Source organism: Eptatretus burgeri, chromosome 14 (assembly GCF_056783735.1).
Source record: "Eptatretus burgeri isolate ZD-2024b chromosome 14, Ebu_testis_v1, whole genome shotgun sequence".
NCBI lineage: Eukaryota > Metazoa > Chordata > Myxini > Myxiniformes > Myxinidae > Eptatretus > Eptatretus burgeri.
In genome coordinates, this window is record NC_140974.1 from 35377677 (window position 1) to 35391049 (window position 13373).

At 40.4% G+C, this 13373-nt stretch overlaps 1 protein-coding gene across 2 annotated transcripts in view; it reads left to right on the forward strand.

Annotated features, from left to right (window-relative positions):
- The first annotated feature begins 1912 nt into the window (after positions 1–1912).
- Positions 1913–13373, forward strand: part of SARDH (sarcosine dehydrogenase) — a 153938-nt gene continuing 142477 nt past the window's right edge. Inside the window, exons 1-3 of one of the 2 annotated variants that reach the window (XM_085854354.1) lie at positions 1913–2258; positions 5938–6116; positions 13122–13301. In XM_085854354.1, the coding sequence (XP_085710480.1) occupies positions 1922–2258; positions 5938–6116; positions 13122–13301 (696 nt within the window). In that variant the 5' untranslated portion in view covers positions 1913–1921. The remainder of the gene's footprint in view (positions 2259–5937; positions 6117–13121; positions 13302–13373) is intronic. The other variant, XM_085854355.1, reaches the window with a different exon arrangement.

Here is a 13373-nt window from a genome sequence, read left to right on the forward strand (position 1 = left end):
CGTGGGTATTTAGGTACATTGAAAATTGGCAATCGACCCGACCCCATGTGATCTGCCGATTGGCATATTTCGGTTCTTGAACAACGACCCGTCGCTCGGAGTTATCCGGGCGGCGATCTATATTCCGGGCGATCGGTCAGGCTGACTCGACTTGCGGCTCCGTTCAGAGCAGTCAGTTGGCGGCCGACCCCCGGCCTGTAACAATAGCATCATTCCTGTTGGTCCAGCTTTCACTGGTACAACTTTGGCATTATTCAGCTTCCAGGATCTTCTCACTTATTTCTTGAGGTCTTGGTGTTTGGTCATTTTCTTGATTTCTGCATCATTCAGTCCAAAATCAATGGAATTAACATGTCAATAAGCAATGCCTTCTTCTCTTTTTTTGTACCTAAGTATGATATTCAGTTGCAACGGTTTGTTTTCGATCTTCACGCTCGATGGGATCATTAGGTCGTATGTGGGCGGTATGTACTTTCATGTTTTGAGTGATTACTTTTGGTTCAAGTCCCTTCAAATTTTCTGTAACTGGGACATCAAAGTTATTGCAGGTGTGCCAGCGGATTACATTATAAACTCTGTTGTGTCGTGTGTACAGCTGTTCTGACATGAGGTTGTGTGTGTGTGTGTGTGTGTGTGTGTGTGTGTGTGTGTGTGTGTGTGTGTGTGTGTGTGTGTGTGTGTGTGTGTGTGTGTGTGTGTGTGTTTGGTCAGTAAGCATAACATATCATTCTCTTTACTAACCCCACCTCCACCCCGCACCGTTCTCTCTTTTTTTCTATCTCTCTTTCTCTCTTTTCTCTCTTTCTTTCTTTGTCTCTCTCTCTCTCTCTCTCTCTCTCTCTCTCTCTCTCTCTCTCTCTCTCTCTCTCTCTCTCTCTCTCTCTCTCTCTCTCTCTCTCTCTGTCTCTCTGTCTCTCTCACACACCCCTCCTCTCTATCCTCCTCCATTCCCCCTTCATAGGCCCCGTCAGTGAAGCAACGGGTTGTATTTGTTAGTAAATGAATATTGCCTTAAAGCAATTATTTATAGAACCGTATTTTCAATAAATATCACAACATTATAACAATTTCATCACAGTCCTTACTTTCCTGTCATCATGTAGGACCTATTTTTTCGACCACAAAAACCCCTCCCCACCCAGGTTGAAAGTGTGAATCATTGTTTCTGCCACAATTAATCCCTTTCTTCTTTCTCTAATAATCAGTCCCATTTATAAAAGACCTGCATGATACACTAAAAAGCAAATATTTATGGTGGAACTGAGTTCACACCATGCTGAGAGATGTGCACCCAAGTGGGACTTAGTCCGAGTCATGAGACATGAGCATACCATCCTCTGGTTGTCCACCATGCCTTGAACCATTTCTGAGCGATGTAAACCAACAGGCTGAGGCATTGCACTGATTTCAGGAAGCATCACATGTATGTCTTCGGAGGAAATCCTTTAACTCGGTTAATTATCTGAATCCATCAACTGCGTAATGTTATTTTCCTCATGGTATTGCTTTATGTATACCATAAGGCATAATGTAATTGTATATAAATAAGTATAAAGACTATCTACTCCTGAACTTTGGAGGTGTGGAATTTCATTTTGTGAGTTATCTCAGGATTTAATATCAAAACAAGGATGGGCATGTGGAAATGCAAGCCACATGATACCGTGAGTATGTTTTCTCAAGGAAAGTAAGGATTAATGCGAGCTGCTGTTATGAATATATGGTCTTGTTTTTACTAATGAGATGAAGTTGGGAGGTTATGAAGGATGCTATTTATTTAAACACATTAATTTAATAAATTCATCACTATCATCGAAGATTGTATTGTACATTTATTTTCAATGTACTGATGCATTTATTTCCATGTATTTATTTATTACATTTATTTTATGATGCCTGTTTATTTTCCAGGGTGGAATCGATGGCTCTGGTACGTTACCTTTGGCATTGTACCTCTTCCTTTCACCCCCACTGTAAACGTCATTTGCACTTATCCCTAAACAATGGCGTAATCTGCACAATTTGGCAGCGAGCCTTGTTTGGTACATCATCTATATATGGAAACGTCAGCAAGCAATCTTCAGATGGAAAAAAACATGTGTCAAGCTCAAACTTGCCTTCGACGGCTGATGTTGTTGTGGTTGGAGGGGGCAGCATTGGGTGCAACACTCTTTACTTCCTCACCAAGATGGGTGTGAGCTCAGCTGTGCTTCTTGAGAAAAATCTCCTCACTTCTGGGACTACCTGGCACACTGCAGGTCAGAAGATATGAGCTTGCTCAGCACACTTCACAGTATAATTTGCTTATTGATATAATTGTAGATAACAAAAGAATTGTTTTTGCTGCAGACAGAGACATGAAATCCATATTAGTGTTTTCTTTATTTATTTGTTTTTATATTTATTTTCCAAAAGCATATAATCATGATGAAGTGTGATAAGCAACATCATGAATTTTCATTGTAATTACATTCATTGTCGCTCTTCAAAAGATGAGATAACATGTAAATGCATAAAGCATTTTCCTCACAAAGGTTATTTACATTTTGCATGTGCTAAAATCAGGGAATTCTGACCTTTGCCCATTTTTCTGTATGATCACATATTCCCCTTCCCACACCTCACATGAGTTCTGTGGTCCATGCTTCAAATCCACAAACCTTTCATAATAACATCTGATCAGATAAGCAGATGTTGTTGTAGAAAGTCTGGGTTCTTATCAGGCCTGGCATTGATGTTTATCTTTGCCACCATCAAAGAACCACCTTTTGCAAAGCAGCAATTTTTAGCCAGTACTCTAATTGAACAGCAGCGGGATGTTCTCATTTTGCGAGACATTATCTCTTTCATTATGAATGCCTCCAAATATATTATGAATGTCTCTAGTTATACAGGTTGCCCCACAGAAAACCAGGAAATTTGAGATTTTGAGATTTATTTTGCCGTATTTTACCATATCAATAAACTAACATTTAAATAAAGTGTGTCTTTGTTTTACACTACATCTAAGTTTGCTTTTGTTTTGTTTTAAATAAACTGTACCAAATTTCCTGGTTTTCTGTGGGGCACCATGTAGAAAGCCTCCTAGCAAAAACTGTATTGCCATATTTTGAAGAACTAGCATGGATGAGATCACAGTATCAACACCCCTTGACTTTTGTCACATTTTGTTGTGTTACAGGCCAAATTTAAAATGGATTAAATAAAAAAACATTTTATCACTGATCTACACAAAATACCCCATCATGACAAAGTGAAAAAAAATTTTAGAAAATTTTCTAAATTAATTTAAAATGAAAAGCTCGAATGTCTTGTGTCTATAAGTATTCAACCCCTGAGTTTTCACAAGCATCAACATTGCCAACCAATGTGAGAAGCTCATTCTTGACTCCCATCACAAATTCACAACACCTGCTCATTGGGGTTAAGATCAATGAGACATTTCTCACCAGTCTGTACCATTTCACTGACTGTTTAATCCCACGACAGCATGGTTAGAGTACAAGGAAGAACGTTCCCCATGAAGATGCCTCACCACCCAGATATCTCAGGATTATCTGCTATACCAAAATATGTTACATGAATGATATTATTGTGACTATGGATACTGCATAAGAACATGTGGGTGTTTGAGAAAGTATTTTGGAGGCTGGGTTCTTAATGTGCAGCTCAATCGTAAAAGATCATGAGTTTTCCAATGCAATAAGTTAAAGTACCGATGTCACATTCTTAGTGCCAAGGGTGTACACCTTTCAAAGCAATATTGAAGCTATTCAGAAGACTCTTAGGCCTCAGAATTTGTCAAAGTTAAAAAAACCTTTTTTAGGGATGATCAATTTACATGTAAAATTTGCACCAAACTTATCAAATTGACTCAATGTGTATGCACTTTTAAACTAACCAGGAAAATTGGTTTGTTATCACAAGTGTGAAACTGCATTTCAGTATACAAAGAATGTTCTTGCAGTGACCAAGTTGCTAATGCACTTATAATTGCCAGGAAGCCACTCGTTCTTCATATACATTCAAGTCCACAGGCACTTGGTTCTTTGTTGAGTTTCAAACTTGAATATGGTTCAGAAAGACCAATGATCTATATATCTAGAACTCTTGATTCTACCAAAATATACATGCAGATTGAGAACGAGGGGTTAGCAATCGTGTAATGTAAAAAAATAAATTGCATTTGTACAAGTATTGCAGGAATTCCACATTTGCGACTGATTACCAACCATGAATGCAGATACGTGGAAATGAATTACAAGGTAGCAAATGTTTTTTTTGCATTACCTCAACCCTCCTCGTACAACGACAGACATCGCCATGCCTTACTCAACCCTCCTCATACAACGACAGACATCACCATGGCCTACTCAACCCTCCTCATACAACGACAGACATCACCATGCCTTACTCAACCCTGCTCATACGACAGGCATCACCATGCCTGAGCCTTTCTTAAAATTCCTCTGATGTGTATTAGAATTTTAAATATTTTTCCCCGCAATCGTGTAAAATATAATAAAATAAAACATACCCACATGAATATGTATTACCCTTTATTTGAAGCATATATGAAATGTCATGAATAAAAATGTTTTGTTTTAGTGAAACAAACAATCATTCTTGGCCTGGGTCAATATGACCCACTTCTGCATTATCGGGGATTTCACTTCAAAATAATTTTCCCACAATCCTGAAAAACAAAAAAAAACACACATATATGTATCATATATATGTGTGTGTGTATATATATATATATATATATATATATATATATATATATATATATATATATATATATATATATATATGTAAAAAACATATGTATCCATAAACTGTGGAATGAAATACTTATGTAAGGTCATGTAAGGTCATGAATTTATATGAAATTATAATGAAATACTTTATATGAAATACTTATGTAAGGTCATGCATAAAAATGTTTTTATTACAAAGTTATAGGAGAACAAAAATCAGACTGGGTCAATATGACCCACTTCTGCATCATCTGGTTGAAACCCAGCATACAAAGGAAAGTAAAGCATAGACAAATAACAAATAAATTCCAACGGAACAGGCTGAAACCCAAACTAACATGTTTCGACTGCTATCAGCCTGTCAGAGTTGGAAATATTAGCGAAGGGAAGTAAAAGTGGATATCAGGGTACCATAGGTCGGAGAACCTTTAATGGCCATTATCTGATGAGATTTGATCAGGGAACAATCACAGATTTGATCATGCAGACAACCTCGTAACTGATGATTCTTGGAGAGGTGAAAATGGTGTTCTGCAGATTAGAATTTCTTCAGATTAGATCAGAATCACCACCCATCACTCAAGTAGTTTCTCCCTCAGTTCGAGTAATTTTGGTGCCCTGAAGGAGACAAGTTCTTGTCATTTGGAACAATTAACTTATTAACTGTTATTTTATTGTATTGGAGGTGTGTTATACAAATGGAATGATCTGTTATTTGTGAACTCATTAAACTGTTTGACGAGTGTGTATGGACATTCAAACAAGATAACTTGGTTTTGACTGTGGTGGTCTTTACATTAACAATATATCTGTTTTGTAATGTCAATGTTGCTTATCTGTAATGGAGGAACTGTAATATCCTGTGATAACGAGCTGGTGGCTTTATGTCATGGATATATAGAATGTGCATGCGTGAGAATAATGACTGGATTAATGGAGTCTTCTCCATTGCAGTCACTTGTCTTTCCCTGCTTTTCTCTTGCAATATTCAGGTGTGGAATTGCTTGCACACTATGCAACAGATGTAGCCTGGCCTTTTTATGGTTGAAAATACTAAAACATACCTGCCCTCTTATGGTTGAACAACGCAAAAGCAACCTGCCCTTTTTTTGATTGAACAACCGGGAGGTAACCTGCCCTATTTTGATAATTTGTGACTTTTGCACTGTTTGTTTAGGGATGCTCTGGCAACTGCGACCAAGCGACATTGATGTGGAGCTCCTGGCGGTGACAAGAAAGCTGATGAGCTGTGACCTCGAGTGTGAGACTGGTTTGCATACGGGCTGGATCCAAAATGGCGGCATATTCATTGCCTCAACAAAACAGCGTTTGGACGAGTACAAGCGCTTGCAGACGGTATATGCAGCCAGATAAAAAGCATAAAATCCACATTGTCATCATCATCATTATTGTTGTTATTGTTGTTGCCATACATTTTACCCTTCTTTCAGTATTCTTTTTAAAATTTTCTTCTTTCAAGGTATTTCCTACCCTTTTCTTTTCATAGTTCACTTCATCATTATTATTATTACTATCATTATTTTTACTACTATTTTGTCATTGTCTCTATGACATTCACTTTTTTTTCTCTTGTCCATCAAACTTGACCACCTCATTACCTCCGCCATCGGAAGTGGGCGGAGGTTATGTTTTCAACCCTATCTGTTTGTCTGTCTGTCTGTGAGCAAGATATCTTGAAATTTATGGATGTATTCAGATGAAATTTGGTGGACAGGTTGGGTGTGTGACAAGGACGAATCGATGCGATTTTGGTGACGATCAGGATCTAGATCGGGATCCGTGCATTTTAAGTGATTCTTGACCATTGAGAGATGGGGCCAAAAATGATATACAGCATAATACAGAGGCCTGCAAAACTATTCACCCCTACCAATTATGCCACATTTAGATGAATTGTGAATTATGTAGAATTTTTTTTTCCAAATTAACTTTTTTATTCATAACTAAAGAGATCAAACAAAACTCTGTCATAGTTGAAAGAGGTTACATGTGAGGAATACCTGTAAAAATCATGTATAAATCAAAATTCACTGGTTACAGAAGTATTCAGCCCCTCAGGTCAGTACTTGTTCGAATCACCTTTTGTAGTAGCAATGACTGCCACGAGTATTTTTGGGTAGGTCTCGACCAGCTTTAGGTCTCTCGGACTTTGGGTTCATGTTCTCGGCCTAAATGTTTTATTGGGTTCAAGTCAGGACTTTAGGCCACTCAAGAACATTCATTTTCTTATTATTCAGCCACTCCAGTGTAGATTTAGCTTTGTGCTTCAGATCATTGTCCTGCTGAAATGTGAATCTCCTTTCCAGTTTCAGATTCATGGCTGGCTCAAGCAGGTTTTCATCATGGATTCTCCTGTACTTTGCACCATCCATTGTTCTTTCTATCCTGTAAAGCTTGCCAGTCCCTGCTGATGAAAAGCAGCCCCATAACATAATGCTACCACCAACATGCTTGACAGTAGGGCTGGTGTTGTCTGGGTGATATTCCAGTGTGGAATCGCTATTAGGCTTGCACCAGATGTAACACTTTGAATTTAGACCAAAAAGTTCAATTTTTGTCTTGTCTGACCACAAAATCTTTCTCCAATTGGCTGCAGTATCATTAAGAGGCTTTTTCACAAACTCCATACGAGCTTTTAGATGTTTCATTTTCAGTATTGGCTTATTTCTTGCAACCTGTCCATAGAGGACAGCTTTGTGAAGGGAATGGGATATTGTTGATTGATGAAAACTCACCACACTTCACAATATAATTGCTTCGCACACTTCAAAGTGTAATTTTCTTATTGTTAACCGGAGATAACAAAATAATCGTTTTATTGCAGCCAAAGAGACATGAAATCCATAATGAATTCACAACTTGGACATAGAGCCTTGCAGATCTTTCAAGATGCACAGTGACATCCCAAACCAGTTTCCTGCTTGTCCGGCTACTGAGTTTGGATGGACGACCTGATGTGGTTTGAGTCTGGGTGGTATGATATGTCTTTCACTTGTCAATGATGGATTTCACCGACTCAAAGGGATAATGAGTGACAAATATTATTATACCCTATCCTGAACGGTGCTTCTCCACCACTTATGTCTGACTTCTTTGGAAAGCTTCTTGGTCTTCATATTTGCCTTGTTGGTTGACCAAGTGAGTTGCACCTTAAAACTCTTTAGATAAGTGGGAGAGCTTTATCTTTAAGTTAAACCACTGATTACATACAGGTGAAACCCATCAGACTTATTTTGTAACCTTTCAAAGAAATAATTTGCTCCTGAAGTGATTTAGGATTAATTAGGCAAAGGGTTTGAATACTTACGCAAATTAGAATCATCTGATTTTCTGTTAATCTAACTTATTCACATTTTATCGACATTTTTTAGCTTTCTCACTTTGGGGTAGTTTGTAAAGACTCTTTGTTACATTTGATTTAAAAACAATCATAACAATAAGCTCAGGTGGCATCAAAATGTGAAAACTTTGGAGGGTGTGAATACTTTTGCAGGCCACTGCATTTCTAAAAGTTGTGGACGGATTATGGCAAAACGTGGTGGATGAGTTGGTTAGGTGACAAGAACCAGCCAATTATATTTTGTTTCATGTCCCGATGCAGATTTGGCCTATCAGTTTGATACAAAACCTAAACTATTCAGCCTGGCAGAGGTGTGTGCTCTTCCAAGTGGCTGTCTAGTTGATATTGTTGACCATCTGTTTATTCTATATTGGGCATAATCCTGGATGGGTCGCCACTCCGACACAGGATACCAGCAAGCTGGCACTCATTTTGCCGACCTCAGAAGGATGACAGGCAGAGTCAACCCCACCTGGTATTAATTCAACCACCGAGCAGGATTTGAACTCAGGATCCTAAGATCCCAAGTCCACCACCCTAACCATTAAGCCAACACCAGGCATAATATCGACCAATATTCACTTAAGCATGAACATATACTATTAACTATTTAAATGAATGAAATAATAATATAAAAATATTTATAATCAGTCCATTGTCACAGTGCTGTATCCTCCCCCACCCCCTTGTTCTTGTTGTTATTTACAATGTTCAACATAGAACATCTGTTATGCCAAAACAGTTTCCTGGCTGGGGTTACAATCTTGGACAAGTCACCACACCAATGCAGGATACTCCTCTGATTTAGGCAAGAATTTGTAATTTGTTCATGGTGCCAGCAAGAGTTCACCTACTCTTGGCAAAGAACACCATGGGAGATTTAACATCCACGAACTCATGCTGGCAGATGGTATGCTGACGTTCATCCAAAGCACAGCAGACACATTGATGAATCACCCTGCCTGTGAAACACCAGGACAACAGTTTACTTTATAGCTGGGCCGAGATTCGAACCCTGGCTGGACAGCTCAGAAGCGGGTGTCCATTCCTCTCGTCTATGCTGATAGCCTTATTACTGGTGAAAATCGAATATTTTTCAAGTATATTGGTTGGTTGTGTGCATTAGTCTCTCTGTCTGTGTTTGTCTGTTTGTATGTTTATCGCCTACAGATCACAATTTTAAACCGATCTTCACAAAACTTCACCACACGGTAGAGTTTGTCATGAGCAGGAAGCCTATTGTTTTTGAGATCAAAATATCACAAGGTCAACATTTGAAAATTCTAAAATCCTCAATTTTCATCCGATTGACTAGAAATTTGAAGAGGATTTATATTTCAGGTCATTGAATTCAACCAATAATTATTTTTGAGGTCAACATAGATCGAAAGGTCAACCTAGGCCAAAGGTCAACAACTTAGGTGAAATTTCTAAAATCAATTTTTATCCCATTGACTTGAAATTTGAACAGGACTTTCCTATCTAGGTCACTGAATTCAACCGCCAAATATTTTTGAGGGCAACATAGGCCTAAACGTCAACATAGACCAAAAGGTCAACATCGGCCGAATTTCTAAAATTGTCAGTTTCCATCTGATTGACTTGAAATTTGAAGAGGATTTGCAAAATTACCTTCGCCAGAGGAGAGGGTATTGCTTTAAGGTCCATTTGTTTGTCTGTTTGTCCTCACAGAACTTTCGTGTTTTATTCCGCAACTGCTTGTCGGTTTGAGACAAAATTTTCACCAAAATAATTACAACTCATGTATAATGTTTTGTTGATAATTATGATGTTATTGGTCATGTGGTGTGGCAGCCATGTTGGAAAAACAGAAAAAACTTTGGACCTCGTTCTCTGAAACAGCAGTATGGGAAAAAGTGAAACTTGGCACATGGCAAGTACTCCTCATGGGGAATAATGAATTGGAAGACCAAGAAGAAATCCACAGAAGTAAAGAGCAAATATGGAGTTATCAGGAGTAACCTGGATAGGATTCGGGTTTCAGCCGCTACTCCACAACCCTACTCCACCATGCAGGCGCAGCCAAGTGAGCGTTACAGAAAAATTTCTGCAAGAAGAACTCACTTCTCCTTCGAGAGAAAGACAACAAAAGCGAGGAATAGAGAGTGAATTATATATATATATATATATATATATATATATATATATATATATATATATATATATATATATATATATATATATATATATATATATATATATATATTGTTACACCTGTGGAAGTTCGCAAACCACCATTCAGAACCCTCAGGTGAGATATCTCTAAGTACATGTGTAGTTAGCCCAAACCCGTTGTATCGAGGGGATTATTGTGATTCATCCGGGCTGCGACGCTTTGAGTTAGCCATTTTTTCTGTTCTATCTTTACTTTGAACCAACCACGTCTCAACCGCCCTCACACAACAACCACGCCACCGCCACCATCTACGCTCCCACATCATCGCATCACCGCCATTCCCAAACGGCACCGTAACCATCAAACCACCACCGAAAACCCTCCACCACCTTCACCTCCTCCTTCTACGGACATTCCCGCACCACCTGTGAACACTGAACATCGGGCTGTCTCAGGCCCGTTCGGCGATTGGTGCCGAACGCACCGAGCCGTGAGCGCAAATGGCGGCCTTTCCGAGGGGAAAACTCAGATCAGAAATGCTTCACGTCCACTTTTCCTCCGTCCAATTAGCGAGCGCGGGGCGGCTTGGCTCCGCCTCCAGGCGCGTGTGTGTGAAGTCGATATATGCAAATTCTAGGATCAGGGGAGGTTCACGCCCCCGTTTCCTCCGACCAATGGGCGAGCGTGGCTCCGCCCCCGAGGTCATTCTGATCCGAATATTTGCATACTGGCTTCTCCTGCCCGCCTATAAAAATGCGAAAAGAGGGGCAGAGTAGCAGAGTCAAGTCAGTCGGTGGAGTCGCGAGGAGAGTGCGGAACTGAAGAGGGTTGGCTGAGGAGAGTGTGGAACGGAGAAGAGTTGCAGAGAGAGTCGGGTGAGTGATAGCGGTGGAACTGCAGGCAAGGGAGCTCGGGACCGAGGCCATAAGGGCGGCGGTCTGCGATGAGGTTGCGGTGTGGGATCGCTCGTCGCGGGACCCAAGCCAGCCAGCCATTCTCCTCCCCCAGGGCATCAACAATCCCCCCTTTCCCCCGCGCTGAGATAGTGCAAAAGGGGGCCCCGTTCCCACCCCACTCCAAACGTCGTGCCAACGAAACCCGCCAAGGAGCACAGAGTCGGGGCACAGCCACGCGGCCACATTTGTGGCTCACCCGCCAACGCGTCACGAGAACGCGGGTAGGACCCCCCCGGTCTCGCGGACCTGGCCGCTCCTCCAGGTCATGCGCACATTTGGCCAACAGGCCTTTCTGCCCCCTTGTCTATGAGGGTGGCTTCTTTTCTTAGCTTTTGTGTAAATGTGTGTTGGTGCCGTCTGTAAAGTAAAGCTGTCTAAGTGTTGCCGTTTGTTCGTGTAGTCGGTATTAACTCTTCGTCGTTGTTGCTTTTTTTTGTTTTAATTGCTATATGTGCATTTTGACTGTATGGCTGTATATACGTGCTCTCCGTGTGCCAGGAAATAAATGTGCATTGTGTGAACTGTTTTCCCGTTTCGCTTCGTATTTTCTCCATTGACTCTCCATCCTGCTTCACGTAAAGGGTTCCTAGTGGGTGTAACATCCCGGTAAATAATCTGAACCGTCGAGGTCGACGATAACACCACTCAGTTATCCCGATAGTACGGAACGGGCCGCCCTAGCGGCTCGTGTCTGGAGTCGACCTGCGACGAGGTACGATCGCCCGGTTTACCATCCACGTGGGTACTTAGGTAGGTCGAGTTTGGCAAACAACCATATCCTACGCGGGTGGCCAATTGGCATGAGTGTGGTGAGGTCGAAAGGCCCACCCGTGACTGGCTCCGGGCGATAGTTCCCTGAGGGTCACGATTGAATTGTCCGTCCGGTGGGCGACGTGCCTCGATCCGAGTTACGTGTCCGTCCGCACGCCAGCGGGCGGGAATTCGCAAAATATGTTTTAAGTTTCAACCTCATCGGACACACTGATTGGCAGCCAGAATTATTTGATTTTTTGGATGTGGGTTCTTCTTCTTATTATTTTTTGAATAAGGCTCACTTGGCTGTGTCTGGATGGGTTTGAGGGTAGAGAAGTTTCAGCTGAAATGTGAATCCTATCCAGGTTCCTCCTGATGACTTCATCTTTGGTTTTTGCTTGTTGGGTTCCTTCTGATGACTCCAATGCAGGACTGTACCTATTTGGTCTTCCCTTTGATTTGAATTGAATTTATTTTAATCCCATTCTGAATTCAATTGAATAATAATAGTCGTCATGGGTCGGGGTCAAGTGTCTGGTCAAAGTAAGTTTGCTTCAAAGCGTGACGTCTTGATATCCAGTTATCACTGCCAACAGTTATAAAGTGGCAGTTCTAATTACGTCTCATTAATTCCGTAACACACCAGTACACAAAGCTACATAAACACCACATAAAATAAGTCCTGGTGAGGGTCTGCAATCTCTAATTGCTCTTTTTCTTGTTGGTCATTGAATTCAACCTCCAATTATTTTTTAGGTCAAATTTATTTTTTGGATTTCGCAAGTATCATGCAATGCAAATCTTTCTTGTTCCTTTGTACAAACTGAATAAACTTGCCCTTTAGCCAAAATAAAATAACAACAAACATTTATTTGAACCTATTGTTTGTTACATCCATTTAAATGTGATATTAATGCAAATCAATCTTGTGCATAACATTCTTTGTTGGAAAAGCTAATGCATGTGTTCTTTCCAACCTCAAATAAAGAAACACGAGAATTACCTCCTTCAGTTACCAAGTTTTTCTATAATAATTTCAGTTGTAATTTAAACAATGCTATTGTGAGAACCCAAAATCTGTTTAATCATGTCCCCTCACTTTTATTTTTCCCTTTCCACAACATTTATCTCCTCCCCATCCTTGCACTTGGAAGTTGGGTTCTGTATATGGAATCGAATCGCACGTCCTTGGGCCAGCAGAGACGAAGAAGCTGTACCCACTTATGAACACCGATGATGTGTATGGGACACTCTATGTTCCGTTAGACGGTACAATGGATCCAGCTGGAGCTTGCAGCACTTTGACACGGGCCGCATCTGCACATGGCGCAAAGGCATGGCAGTAATATAACACAATAAAGTAACACACACACACACACACACACACACACACACACACACACACA